General features: G+C 59.2%; 1 protein-coding gene across 1 annotated transcript; it reads right to left on the reverse strand.

The window, feature by feature from the left end:
* Positions 1-1,727: 1,727 nt before the first annotated feature.
* Positions 1,728-14,868, reverse strand: scnm1 (sodium channel modifier 1). Its single transcript, XM_060822330.1, has 8 exons — positions 14,763-14,868; positions 13,148-13,218; positions 10,176-10,264; positions 9,547-9,653; positions 7,515-7,615; positions 4,148-4,317; positions 3,159-3,285; positions 1,728-2,643 (listed from the first exon to the last, which is right to left on the reverse strand). The coding sequence occupies exons 1-8, from the start codon at positions 14,811-14,813 to the stop codon at positions 2,538-2,540; spliced, it is 822 nt and encodes a 273-aa protein (XP_060678313.1). The 5' UTR covers positions 14,814-14,868; the 3' UTR covers positions 1,728-2,537.
* Positions 14,869-15,069: the final 201 nt, after the last annotated feature.

The following is a 15,069-nucleotide window of genomic DNA, read 5'->3' on the forward strand; positions in this document are numbered from 1 at the left end:
TCCCCCCCCACGATCTCTCTCTCCCTCTCTCTCCCCCCCCACGATCTCTCTCCCTCTCTCTCCCGCCCACGATCTCTCTCCCTCTCTCTCCCCCCCACGATCTCTCTCCCCCCCACGATCTCTCTCTCTCTCCCACGATCTCTCTCCCTCTCTCTCCCCCCCACGATCTCTCTCTCTCCCACGATCTCTCTCTCTCTCTCTCCTCCCCACGATCTCTATCTCTCTCACCCACCCACAATCTCTCTCTCTCTACCCCACCACGATCTCTCTCTACCCCACCACGATCTCTCTCTCCCCCCACACGATCTCTCTCTCTACCCCACCACGATCTCTCTCTCCCTCCCCCCACACGATCTCTCTCTCTACCCCGCCACGATCTCTCTCTCTCTCCCCCCACAATCTCTCTCTCTCTACCCCACCACGATCTCTCTCTCCCCCACCACGATCTCTCTCTCCTCCCCACGATCTCTCTCTCCCCCCACACGATCTCTCTCTCTCTCTCCCACGATCACTCTCTCTCTCCTCCACCACCATCTCTCTCTCCACCACCACGATCTCTCTCTCTCTCCCCCCCCGATGATCTCTCTCTCTCCCCCCCGATGATCTCTCTCTCTCCCCACGATCTCTCTCTCTCTCCCCACGATCTCTCCCTCTCTCTCCCCCCCGATCTCTCCCCCCGTCTCTCCCCGATCTCTCCCACCTTGATCTCTATCTCCCCCTGATCACTCTCTCCCGCTGATCTCTCCCCCTGTGCTCTCTCAGCCCCCCCCTTCACTCTCCCTGTCTCTAAGACAGGAGTACCTCACGTTCCCCCCCCCACCTCTCATTCCAAGACCTAAGCCCCCCCCCCCCCCTCCAAATCAGGGCTGGAAGGGTGTGTCAGGATGGGAGGCGTGCTGGGTTGGGGGATGAGTGAGGGGTCGGAGCTCTCGCTCCCTGGAGGTTGGGACAGTGACAGTTCAGGACAGGGGGAGGATTAGTAATCCGAGATCCCTCTGCCTCCCGCGGTGCCCCCTCTCCGGGGATATAAATAATTCACAGCCATGTTTGGCTCAGGCCAAAGGCGGGAAACGTCTTATTTTGGTTCCTTAAAGGCAGATGGTGGAGGTTCCTCTCAACCTCCCCCTCATAGGTTCACATCCAGCACCAAACACAAGGGCATTCCCTCTCTCTCTCTCTCCCACACTGTCACACACTCCGGATACAGGCCTTCGCACACACAGACACACTCACAGACACAAACACTCAGACACAGACACACGTGCACACACTCTCCGATACACACACTCAGACACACGCGCACACACACTCAGACACACGTGCACACACACTCAGACAGACACACTCAGACACGTGCACACACTCTCAGACACAGACACACTCACACATGCACACATTCTCAGACACAGACACACTCACACGTGCACACACTCTCAGACACACTCAGACACACGTGCACACACTCTCAGACACAGACACACTCACACGCGCACACACTCTCAGACACAGACACACTCACACGCGCACACACTCTCAGACACAGACACACTCACACGTGCACACACTCTCAGACACAGACACACGTGCACACACTCTCAGACACAGACACACGTGCACACACTCTCAGACACAGACACACGTGCACACACTCTCAGACACACATCCACACGCACTCCCTTGGTCATACAATTGCAGTCTAACTGGACAGCATACACAACAACACAACCTGCATTTACGTAGGACCTTTAATACAGTAGAGCGTCTGTGCAAACAGTGATTTGATGCCCAGCCCACCTCCCAGCCTCGAGGCCTGGCCTTGAGGGAGGGGTTGGTGCAGGGGGCTGGGTTCGAACGGGTGGATGGAAAGGATTTAGAGCCGCGCTGAACTAACAGCATGGGGGGGGGGGGGGACGGGGGAGGAGGGGGGTGGAGAGAGAGAGACAGAGAGACGGAGAGACGGAGAGGGGGAGAGACGGAGAGGGAGACAGTGAGTGAGACAGAGACAGTGAGGGAGAGAGAGAGAGAGAGAGGGGGAGAGAGAGGGGGGAGAGAGAGAGGGGGAGAGAGAGAGGGAGGGAGAGAGAGGGAGAGAGAGAGAGGGAGGGTGAGTGAGAGAGAGAGAGGGAGGGTGAGTGAGACAGAGAGAGGGAGAGGAAGAGGGAGAGGGAGCGAGACAGAGAGAGCGAGACAGAGACAGGAGGGGGGGCGGTATGTGGGGTAGGTTGTGGACCGAGAAATGCTGAACGAGGGAGACAGACTGAGGAAAATCAAGGAATCAACTGGGAGGGGTGCACGGCAGAGTGGGGGATGGGTTTGTTCAGGGGGCACATTGTCAGGAACTGAGCGGGGGAGGGGTGGGAGCTATCACACTCTGGATGGGCCGAATGGCCAGCTGCTGTGCTGGAGAAGGGCGGGGAGGGCGAGGTTGGGGGTGTTGTGAAAGGGGTAGTGAACTCTGCCCTGTTCCACACTGAGAGACGGGGTTCGGCGATGGCAATGACGGTGAGACTCTGGGTGTGTGCCCACCCTCGCCCACTTCAGGGAGACAGCGGGGGCAGCAGACAGGGCTCCTCTTCATCCGAATCGAATTCGACCGTCTCATCCTGGATCCACTTCCCACAGCCGTCCGGGATCCACCCTGAGCTGAGGGAGCAGCACAGACACACACACGTCACAACATGTCACTACACCCCACACAGGGTCAGCACTGAGGGAGGGTCAGTGCTGAGGGAGGATCAGTGCTGAGGGAGTGGGTGCTGTGGGAGGGTCAGTGCTGAGGGAGTGGGTGCTGTGGGAGGGTCAGTGCTGAGGGAGTGGGCGCTGTGGGAGGGTCAGTGCTGAGGGAGAGGGTGCTGTGGGAGGGTCAGTGCTGAGGGAGTGGGTGCTGTGGGAGGGTCAGTGCTGAGGGAGTGGGTGCTGTGGGACGGTCGGGTTTGGGAGGGCTGCAGCAATGTTCATCCCTGCCCCAATGTGACCAACAACAGCCAATCAGAGCCCCCAGTTGGCCCGACTCTGTAAACCTGGGCCTGCCCCATTCCCCGACGATCAGTGAATGCCGTTTGGAAGTGTTCGATTGGCTGCGAAGCAACTGGAGGGTCTGTCTGTCTGTCAGCAGGTGGTGATAGGTGCTACTGAAATGCAGGCTGGGCCAGACTCACCTGCGCAGCTTCAGGTAATGTTCCAGTTGTCTCTGTCGCTCGGGGTTGGGGGGAGTCGTTGGGACTGTGTCCTGGCGCTTGGAACTTCTCTTCCTCTTGGCACTGCCAACCTGCTCCCCACTGGACCCTGCAAACACAACAGGCACGGCTGATCGACACAGGTAGGCGTCACCTTCCCACGCCCTGATCCAGCTGACACCCCCTGACCCCTGCCCCTTCCTGATCCCTCACCCTGCCCACTCCCTGACCCCGCTCTGACCCCACCTGACCCCTGCCTCTCCCTGATTCCTCCCTCTCCCTGACCCCTCACCCTCCCACTCTCTGACCCCGCTCTGACCCCATCTGACCCCTGCCTCTCCCTGATTCCTCCGTCTCCCTGACCCCTTACCCTCCCACTCCCTGACCCCGCTCTGACCCCACCTGACCCCTGCCTCTCCCTGATCCCTCCCTCTCCCTGACCCCTCACCCTCCCACTCCCTGACCCCGCTCTGACCCCACCTGACCCCTGCCTCTTCCTGATTCCTCCCTCTCCCTGACCCCTCACCCTCCCACTCCCTGACCCCGCTCTGACCCCATCTGACCCCTGCCTCTCCCTGATTCCTCCCTCTTCCTGACCGCGCTCTGACCCCCCCTCCCTCTCCCTGATCCCATTCTGACACCCCGACCCCTCCCTCTCTGACCCCTCACCCTCTCTGACCTCACCTGACCCCTGCCCCTCCCTGACCCCTGCCCCTCCCTGACCCCACACTGACTCCCCCGACACCTTCCAATCCCAGAGCCCTCCCTCTCCCTGACCCCACCTGACCCCTGCCCCTCCCTCTCCTTGAGCCCGCTCAGACACCCCGACCCCTCCCTCTCCCTGACCCTACCCACTCGCTGACCCTTGGCCCCGTCTCCTTCCCCCGCAGTGACCCCAGGCTGACCCCGCTCTCCCGGGGAGTCTCCCTGAGTGACCTCTGCCCGGGCGTACCCTCCACCTTCCCACCTACCGGTAGGTGGCGCCCCCCTCAGGGGGTCGCAGGTTGACGGTCGGGTCTCTGAGTGTGAGGCACTGACAGCGACGGTGCCAGGCTCCGTGCCTCCTCCAGCCATCAGCGGATATTCGTTACCCGCGGCAGCCCTGGCACAGGTCGGTAAGGAGCAGCCATCCATCCCGGGCCTAGGGGGGAGCCAACACACAGTCACCACACACTCAACTCATCATCACATCCGAATAGGGTCAGTGCTAAGGGAGTGGGTGCTGTAGGAGGGTCAGTGCTGAGGGAGCGGGTGCTGTGGGAGGGTCAGTGCTGAGGGAGCGGGCACTGTGGGAGGGTCAGTGCTGAGGGAGTGGGTGCTGTGGGAGGGTCAGTGCTGAGGAAGTGGGCGCTGTGGGAGGGTCAGTGCTGAGGGAGTGGGTGCTGTGGGAGGGTCAGTGCTGAGGGAGTGGGCGCTGTGGGAGGGTCAGTGCTGAGGGAGAGGGTGCTGTGGGAGGGTCAGTGCTGAGGGAGTGGGTGCTGTGGGAGGGTCAGTGCTGAGGGAGTGGGTGCTGTGGGAGGGTCAGTGCTGAGGGAGTGGGCGCTGTGGGAGGGTCAGTTGTCCACCTATGGGAACAGTGGGGTCCTTGTGCCCTCTGGTGGGGGCCGCTGGTACTGCGACCCCAACAGAGTTATTCCCCTGTGGTCTGAGATATGGCTGACAGGGTAACCTGAGGGTTGGGGCAGTGCTTGGATCCTGAACTCCCCCCTGCTCTGATTCGTGGGTCAGTCCCCTCCCTGCGGTGCTTCCCCTTGTGCCCCCCCACCCACTGCGTCTTGGTCTCTCTCTGAACCTAAAACCAAAGCCACCCGTTCTCTACTGCGGGACGCTACACAACATCTGTGTGCAAGAGAAGCATTGGAAACCCCGCTCCCCTGAGATAACTCCCCTCTTCCCCCTCCCCACAACTCTCCGTCAGCATACTCTCGGCCCGTCTGATTCTGCTAGCCCTTTCTTGCCTCCCCATTTGCCCTTCAAATCCCTCGTCGATCACCAACGTCTCTCGCTCCCACCGTTAAATATATTTAGGTACGTGGTCCCCACTGCTCTGTTGGGATGGGGGCGTTGGGGAGGGAATTCTGCACGATCTCCGTCCCCCTCCTGTGAAGGGAGAAGAGTCTACAACTGCGGGGAGCAACGTAAAACAGTCACAACGTTTTGCTCAAACGATCTCAGCTGAGCAGGTTCGGGGCCCCGTATCTAAGAAAGGATAGACCCAGAGGCAGTCCTGACCCTGTTCCCTCGGCCGATCCCCAGGGGGGAGGGAGGGGAGTGTCTGACGAGGGAGAGGGTGAGCAGGTCGGGGCGTGGGGTTTGGAATAATGAGGTGACCTCATCGAAGATTGGGTGGCTCAGTGCTTAGCGCCGCTGCCTCACGGTGCCAGGGACCCAGGTTCGATTCCCCCCGCCCCCCCCCCCCCCCCTCTCAGGGCAACTGTCTGTGTGGAGTTTGCACATTCTCCCCTCCTCATGCCCACTCCCACCCCGTGTCTGTGTGGATTTCCTCCCTCAATCCAAAGATGTGCAGGTTAGGGTGGTTTGGCCATGCTAAATTGTCCCATAGTGCCCAGGGATGTGCAGGTTAGGGTGGATTGGCCATGCTAAATTGTCCCATAGTGCCCAGGGATGTGCAGGTTAGGGTGGATTGGCCATGCTAAATTGTCCCATAGTGCCCAGGGATGTGCAGGTTAGGGTGGATTGGCCATGCTAAATTGTCCCGTAGTGCCCAGGGATGTGCAGGTTAGGGTGGATTGGCCATGCTAAATTGTCCCATAGTGCCCAGGGATGTGCAGGTTAGGGTGGATTGGCCATGCTAAATTGTCCCATAGTGCCCAGGGATGTGCAGGTTAGGGTGGATTGGCCGTGCTAAATTGTCCCATAGTGCCCAGGGATGTGCAGGTTAGGGTGGATTAGTGAATGTAGAGTAATAGGGGAAGGGAAATGTGTCTGGATCGGGTTTCTCTTCGGAGGGTCGGTGTGGAGTTGTTGGGCCGAAGGGCCTGTTTCCACACGATTGGGATTCTATGATTCTTGGGGGAGACATTGACGGTGGGGCGAGGGGTGGGGGGGGGAAGATGAGGAGAGGGTGCTCCCCCTGTGTGTGTGAGAGAGTCCATGACCAGTCTGTGGGATGGGTGGAGGGGGGAAACATCTCAGACTAAGGGGGTCACCCATTGAAGACAGAGATGGGGAGGGAATTCCTTATCCCTCCGAGGAGAGAGAGTCTGGAGAATTCTTCCCCACGGAGGGGAGTCGAGGCTGGGTCGTACACGAGGGAGATGGACAGGCGTTTGATCAGGAAGGGGATTGAGGCAAAAGGCAACATCGTGGGTGTTCACTATCTCGATGGGCCAAATGGCCTGCCTCTTGTTCTCAGCCTCAGGGTTTTACGAAGGAAATTCCTGCACCCCTCCATCTTCAATGGGGGACTCACTCCCACAGGGAGTGAGGGGGAGAATGGGGGATCGCTCCCACGGGGAGTGAGGGGGAGAATGGGGGACTCGCTCCCACGGGGAGTGGGGGGGAGAATGGGGGACTCGCTCCCACGGGGAGTGGGGGGGAGAATGGGGGACTTGCTCCCACGGGGAGTGGGGGGGAGAATGGGGGATCGCTCCCACGGGGAGTGGGGGGGAGAATGGGGGACTCACTCCCACAGGGAGTGAGGGGGAGAATGGGGGATCGCTCCCACGGGGAGTGAGGGGGAGAATGGGGGACTCGCTCCCACGGGGAGTGGGGGGGAGAATGGGGGATCGCTCCCACGGGGAGTGGGGGGGGAGAATGGGGGACTCGCTCCCACGGGGAGTGGGGGGGGAGAATGGGGGATCGCTCCCACGGGGAGTGGGGGGGGAGAATGGGGGACTCGCTCCCACGGGGAGTGGGGGGGAGAATGGGGGACTCGCTCCCACGGGGAGTGGGGGGGAGAATGGGGGATCGCTCCCACGGGGAGTGGGGGGGAGAATGGGGGACTCGCTCCCACGGGGAGTGGGGGGGGAGAATGGGGGATCGCTCCCATGGGGAGTGGGGGGGGAGAATGGGGGATCGCTCCCACGGGGAGTGGGGGGGAGAATGGGGGATCGCTCCCACGGGGAGTGGGGGGGAGATGGGGGATCGCTCCCACGGGGAGATAAATCGCAGAGCTGTATCGAGGAGGAGGTGAGGCTGGGTATACACGTGAAGGAGAGACAGACAGAAGAATGGTGAGGGAGGGTGGGTGGGGGGGAGGTGTTGGAAATGAAGAGGGGGTTGTGGAGTGGGCTGGTGTGGGACACACAGACACAGACACACACAGACACAGACACACACACACACAGACACGCTGATATAAAACAAGGCACCTACCGCCCCCTCTTGCTGCAGCTGCTGTAGGGAGCTGTCCTGCGGAGAGCATGATGGGTGATCCTTCGGGTTTCAGCCAGGAGGGGGGCCTGCTCCGACCTAGTCTGGGAACAGGGTGGTGGGAGCAGGGGGGAGGAAGGCAAAGGATTCACTGAACGGACACAACAGGGAGGGGGCAGGCCCAGTAATGGGAACGCCCAGAGAGAGGGCAACATCACCTCCCACACGGACACACACCCTCACACGGACAGATACACAGGCACACACACACATACACTCTCACACACACACGGACAGACACAGACACACACACACACACACGGACAGACACAGACACACACACACACACACACACACTCTCTCACACACACGGACAGACACAGACACACACACACACACACACAGACACACACACGGACAGACACAGACACACACACACACACAGACACACACACTCTCTCACACACACAGACAGATACACAGGCACACACACACATACACTCTCACACACACGGACAGACACAGACACACACACACAGACACAGAGATGCACACACACACACACAGGCACTGACAGATACACTCAGACACACACATACAAACACAGACTGATACACATACACACACACACGCGCACAGAAACACACAAAGACAGACGGACATACAGTCACAGACACACACACAGATGCACAGACGTACACACTCGCACACACACACTCACATGCAGAAGACAGAAACACACACACACTGACACACACACAGATGCACCCTCCTCCCCAACAACCCTGCATTCATATATCGCCTCTGCTATCAGTGACATGTTCCCGCGAACTGACAGCACATCCCAGAGAGCGTCCGACCAGGCACGGGGGGGATCAGGGAACTGCGCCGCCCAGGTCAGGGAGAGAGTTTGGGGCAAGTGTATTCTGGTCTCCCGGCTGTAGGGAGGATGGTGTGAAAGTTGAAAGGGTTCAGAAAAGATTGACGAGGATGTTGGAGGGTTTGAGCTACAGGGGGAGGCTGAACAGGCTGGGGCTGTTTTCCCTGGAGCGTCGGAGGCTGAGGGGTGACCTTATAGAGGTTTATAAAATTATGAGGGGGCATGGGTAGGGTAAACAGACAAGGTCTTTTCCCTGGGGTGGGGAGAGTCCAGAACTAGAGGGGCATAGGTTTAGGGTGAGAGGGGAAAGGGACCTGAGGGGCAATGTTTTCACACAGAGGGTGGTACGTGTATGGAATGAGCTGCCAGAGGAAGTGGTGGAGGCTGGTACAATGACAGCATTTAAAAGGAATCGGGATGGGGACATGGATAGGAAGGGTTTGGAGGGAGATGGGCCAAGTGCTGGCAAATGGGACGAGATTGGGTTATGATATCGGGTCAGCATGGACGGGTTGGGCCGAAGGGTCTGTTGCCATGCTGTAACTATAATGTCAATACACAGGGTCCATATTAAAGGCCATATGTCAGTGATGGAAGATTGGAGACGTGGTTTCGGTGCTGGACGTCTCTCTTGACTCCCAAGGCAGAAGGAGAGAGACTGAGACATGAAGAGGGTGAGGGAGGAATCCCCGAGCTCAGGGCAACAGGCAGCTGAAGGCAGGTCCCCCGACGGTGCAGGGTCTGGGATCAGGGGGAGAGTTAGAACATTGGCATTGTGGGGGGGGAGATAGCACAGGGAGTAACAGAGATAGGGAGGGGGTGTAGGGGGCTGGAGGGGGTGACAGAGATAGGGAGGGGGTGTAGGGGGCTGGAGGGGGTGACAGAGATAGGGAGGGGGTGTAGGGAGCTGGAGGGGGGTGTCAGAGATAGGGAGGGGGTGTAGGGGGCTGGAGGGAGTGACAGAGATAGGGAGGGGGTGTAGGGGCTGGAGGGAGTGACAGAGATAGGGAGGGGGTATAGGGGCTGGAGGGGAGGACAGAGATAGGGAGGGGGTGTAGGGGGCTGGAGGGAGTGACAGAGATGGGGAGGGGGTGTAGGGGCTGGAGGGGAGGACAGAGATAGGGAGAGGGTGGCCTGCCCTCGGGAGGTATTTACCTGGTGCGCACTGGGCCCTCCCTCCTCCTGTCGGACATGCTGCTGGTGTTGCCGTTTCTGAACTTCAAGCTGCAGGTTCCTCTTGTTGTTGTAGAATTGCTGGAGGCCTGGAGAGGGGCCGAGAGACAGAGGTACATTTCTCTAGCACCTGTTTGCACCTTGACGCTCACAACATACGAAGCACTTCTTAAAATACAGACGGCACCCACTCCCTCACACTGACCCTACCACGGCGCCCGCTCCCTCAGCGCTGACCCTCCCACAGCGCCCGCTCCCTCAGCACTGACCCTCCGACAGCCCCCACTCCCTCAGCACTGACCCTCCCACAGCGCCCGCTCCCTCAGCGCTGACCCTCCCACAGCGCCCGCTCCCTCAGCGCTGACCCTCCGACAGCCTCCACTCCCTCAGCACTGACCCTCCCACAGCGCCCGCTCCCTCAGCGCTGACCCTCCCACAGCGCCCGCTCCCTCAGCGCTGACCCTCCCACAGCGCCCACTCCCTCAGCGCTGACCCTACCACAGCGCCCACTCCCTCAGCACTGACCCTCCAACAGCGCCCACTCCCTCAGCACTGACCCTCCCACAGCGCCCGCTCCCTCAGCACTGACCCTCCGACCCTGTGCCACTTACTGGTCAGATGCTTTCTCCCCCTCCTGTGGACGGCCAACATGTCGACCGTGTCGAAGACTGGCCGCCTCGGGCAGATTGAGCAGGCGTACCTGACAGGAGAAGAACCGAGGGAGTCTACGTCAGTGCCTGGTGCTGTGTGCCACCCACGGGCAGTGCCGGGGCTGGGCGGGACAGGGGCCCAGAATCCCACAATCCCTTCTGCCCGTCAGCCCCGTGCTATCTCTGCCATCACAGACCGCCTCCCCAGCAAAATCTCTCCCCCCTCCATCCTCTCTGCCCCTCTCCCCTTTGGGCCTGGCTTGTACAGTCCCGGTCAACGCTGGACCTTCACCGTCGCTCTCCCTCGCCTCCCTCCCCAGCTCTTCCCCGGCGAGGTGGCAACTTCGAATCACGTGGAACTGTCCATGGGGTGAGGGGGGAAGTGAACGCTTTGTGGCGTTATCAGTTGGTGACTAATCCAGAGAGCAATTCTGGGTCCGAATCCCATCGGGGTGGAGTCGGAATCGAATTTTATTTTTAATTTTAAGACAATACAGGGTTTCAATCTGAAATCCGCAAACGTTTCGGGGACCCGGGTTCAAATCCTGTCAGGGCAGTGGGTCGGATCTGAACTTGGGACGAGGGGGGTCATGTCGTGTCCCAAAACAGACCCTTCGGCCCAACCTGTCCAGATATCCTAACCTAATCGAGTCCCGTTTGCCAGCACTTGGCCGGTATCCCTCCAAACCCTCCCTATGAGGTAAATGAATATGAATATTTGGAGGGATATGGGCTGGGTGCTGGCAGGTGGGACTGGATTGGGTTGGGATATCTGGGTCGGCATGGACGGGTTGGGCCGAAGGGTCTGTTGCTGTGCTGCACATCTCTCTGACTCTATTCATGTCCCCATCCCGATGCCTTTTAAATGCTGTCATTGTACCAGCCTCCACCACTTCCTCTGGCAGCTCATTCCACACACGCACCACCCTCTGTGTGAAAAAGTTGCCCCTCAGGTCCCTTTCCCCTCTCACCCTAAACCTATGCCCCTCTAGTTCTGGACTCCCCCCACCCCAGGGGAAAAGACCTTGTCTATTTACCCTATCCATGCCCCTCATAATTTTATAAACCTCTATAAGGTCACCCCTCAGCCTCTGACTCTCCAGGGAAAACAGCCCCAGCCTGTTCAGCCTCTCCTTGTAGCTCAAACCCTCCAACATCCTTGTAAACCTTTTCTGAACCCTTTCAAGTTTCACAACATCTTTCCGATAGGAAGGAGACCAGAATTGCACACAATATTCCAACAGTGGCCTAACCAATGTCCTGTACAGCCACAACATGACCTCCCAACTCCTGTACTCAATACTCTGACCAATAAAGGAAAGCATACCAAACGCTGCCTTCACTATCCTATCAATCTGCGACTCCACTTTCAAGGAGCTATGAACCTGCACTTCAAGGTCTCTTTGTTCAGCAACACTCCCCGGGACCTTATCATTAAGGTGTATAAGTCCTGCACTAAAGTGTATAGAATGAGCTGCCAGAGGAAGTGGTGGAGGCTGGTACAACTGCAACATTTAAGACGCATCTGGATGGGTATATGAATAGGAAGGGTTTGGAGGGAGATGGGCCGGGTGCTGGCAGGTGGGATAGATTGGGTTGGGATATCTGGTCGGCATGGACGGGTTGGGCCGAAGGGTCTGTTTCCGTGCTGTACATCTCTATGACTCCCTGAGTCAGGTGGCAGGGAGGGAGGAGAGTTTGAGGGAGGGGTGTGTGACGTCTTTCACAACGCTCTGAGCTTTCTGCATGGGGTAAACGTGTGTAACGGAGGGGAGACAGACCCCGATGACCCACTCGGCTGTCCTCACTATCCAGCGGAGAGTCTTACGATCCGAGACGGTGCGGTTTCGGCGACGCATCAGCACAAGGTCCTCTCGGTGAACCCGCTGCAGAATGCGGGGAGGATTGGAGGGACGGGGGAGGTGAAGGAAAACCACCCTACCTGGGTCTCGGGCCTACACGTGACACCAGACCCACGGCAATGGGGTGGACTCTTTCCCTGAGCGATGGCCCACCCATCCATTCTCGGGAATGACTGAAAGAATTCACCAAGGCCAGGGGGCCGGGGGGAAGACAGGGAGGGACATCCGGACCCAGTCAGGGCCTACACGTAACTCCAGACCACCACCACACACCCATGGAGATGACTCCTACCTGCTCCTTGAAACAGCGCCACAGAGAGATGCCCAGTTTGAGGGGGCAATGAGGGACAGGAGGGGTAACACAGAGCCATCCTTGCCAACGCTACCCACACGGTCGACTCAGCCAGACCAGCACGGGAGGCCATTTAGGCCCATCGTTTATACGCCAGTCCCAGGCAACAACCTGCTACCGTTTGATGGGAATCTTGGAATGTTTATGGAATGAGGCCATTCGGCCCAATGACTCTCTGAACACTATCCCATCCAGACCCACACCTCTGCCCTATAACCCTGCATGGCCCACAGCCAACCCACCCTAACCTGCACATCCCTGTGCACTACAGGACAATTTAGCATGGCCAATCCACCCTAACCTGCACATCCCTGGGCACTATGGGACAATTTAGCATGGCCAATCCACCCTAACCTGCACATCCCTGGGGCACTATGGGACAATTTAGCATGGCCAATCCACCCTAACCTGCACATCGTTGGACTGTGGGAGGAGACCGGAGCACCCGGAGGAAACCCACGCAAACACGGGGAGGGAGAATGTACAAACTCCTCCCAGACAGTCGCCCCTTAGGGGGGAATCGAACCCGGGTCCCTGGCGCCGTGAGGCAGCAGTGCTAAGCACTGAGGCACCATCCTCGTCAATGCCTCGATTGAAGTCTCCGTTGTACCTCAACAAGAACTCCCCGAAAAGGGGTGCAGCAATGGCCTCCTCCCGCCCCTCGTGAGGACAGCCTCGCGGTACTCTCGATGAGGAGTCGCCCCCTGCTATTTCCTCACCTCCCGTTCCTCATGAGGACAGCTTCATCCTCGGGGATGTAGCTGGCCAGCAAGTCAGCCACCCGTCGCTTCTGTCAAAGCAAGCGAGACCTTCGTCAACGTCAATGTTCCTGTCAGCTCCAGACGGGAGATCCGCCCGGTTACACCAGCCCCTCCACCCCCCACCTTCACGTGGAGACTTGCTGAGGGTGGGGGCAGAGGGATACCGTCGCGGTTTTTGCTCAGCGGGGTGAGGGGGTGAGGGTCGGTGACCGGGACTCAGCCAGGGCGCGGAGTGGGACACGGGAGGGGTTCGAGGACGGTCGAGCCCAGGTAATGAGGAGAGCACGGGCGAGGGTCCCCGGTAGCAGGTGAGCCCGAGGGCGCCGGGCAACGTTACGGTGGGAGGAATGGGCTGACTTGGCGACGTTCAGGGTCACCGTCATGGTAACCGCCGGTTACCCAGGTCACATGGTGCCTCAGGGTCACCACCATGGTAAGTGCCGGTTACCCAGGTCACATGGTGTCTCAGGGTCACCGTCATGGTAACTGCTGGTTACCCAGGTCACATGGTGCCTCAGGGTCACCGTCATGGTAACCGCTGGTTACCCAGGTCACATGGTGCCTCAGGGTCACCACCATGGTAACTGCCGGTTACTCAGGTCACATGGTGTATGGTGGGTAACCGTCATGGTAACTGCTGGTTACCCAGGTCACATGGTGCATGGTGGGTAACCGTCATGGTAACTGCCGGTTACCCAGGTCACATGGTGCCTGGTGGGACACCGTCATGGTAACCGCTGGTTACCCAGGTCACATGGTGCATGGTGGGTAACCGTCATGGTATCTGCCGGTTACCCAGGTCACATGGTGCCTGGTGGGACACCGTCATGGTAACTGCTGGTTACCCAGGTCACATGGTGCATGGTGGGTAACCGTCATGGTAACTGCTGGTTACCCAGGTCACGTGGTGCCTGGTGGGACACCGTCATGGTAACCGCTGGTTACCCAGGTCACATGGTGCCTCAGGGTCACCGTCATGGTAACCGCTGGTTACCCAGGTCACGTGGTGCCTGGTGGGACACCGTCATGGTAACCGCTGGTTACCCAGGTCACATGGTGCCTCAGGGTCACCGTCATGGTAACCGCTGGTTACCCAGGTCACACGGTGCATGGTGGGACACCGTCATGGTAACCGCTGGTTACCCAGGTCACATGGTGCCTCAGGGTCACCGTCATGGTAACCGCTGGTTACCCAGGTCACACGGTGCATGGTGGGACACCGTCATGGTAACCGCTGGTTACCCAGGTCACATGGTGCCTCAGGGTCACCGTCATGGTAACCGCTGGTTACCCAGGTCACACGGTGCATGGTGGGACACCGTCATGGTAACCGCTGGTTACCCAGGTCACATGGTGCCTGGTGGGACACCGTCATGGTAACCGCTGGTTACCCAGGTCACACGGTGCCTCAGGGTCACCGTCATGGTAACCGCTCGTTACCCAGGTCACATGGTGCCAGGGGGTCACTGCCATAGCAACCACTGGCCACCCAGGTAGCTCCAGGGCAACAGTTAGTGGGCATCCATTGGAGGAAGGGGGCAGTTTCCCCCATCCCCCTCTCTGTGTTACCAACCCTCAGCACGTTGAGTTGGCTCAGGTCGTCCCCTTCCCGTTTGAAAGCCATGGAGGGGAGTCCCGCCAGCCCCAGCCTGAGGCCTCTCCTTGTTCGCAGGCCCAGGTCTCACACCCCAGGAATTCTGGGGGTTGTAGTTTCTCAGACGGCCAGAAGACAGGGGGAAATTGGCTGTTGGACTACAACACCCGGAGTGCACCAGGGCCGCGCCCCTCTCCGCGAACCGATTATCGCAATGGCTGTCGGGATTGTAGTCTTTAAGGTGTTGGATAGAACAGCACGTACTGACCATAGAACTACAACTCCC

Source organism: Hemiscyllium ocellatum, assembly GCF_020745735.1.
Source record: "Hemiscyllium ocellatum isolate sHemOce1 chromosome 50 unlocalized genomic scaffold, sHemOce1.pat.X.cur. SUPER_50_unloc_4, whole genome shotgun sequence".
Taxonomy (NCBI): Eukaryota; Metazoa; Chordata; class Chondrichthyes; order Orectolobiformes; family Hemiscylliidae; genus Hemiscyllium; species Hemiscyllium ocellatum.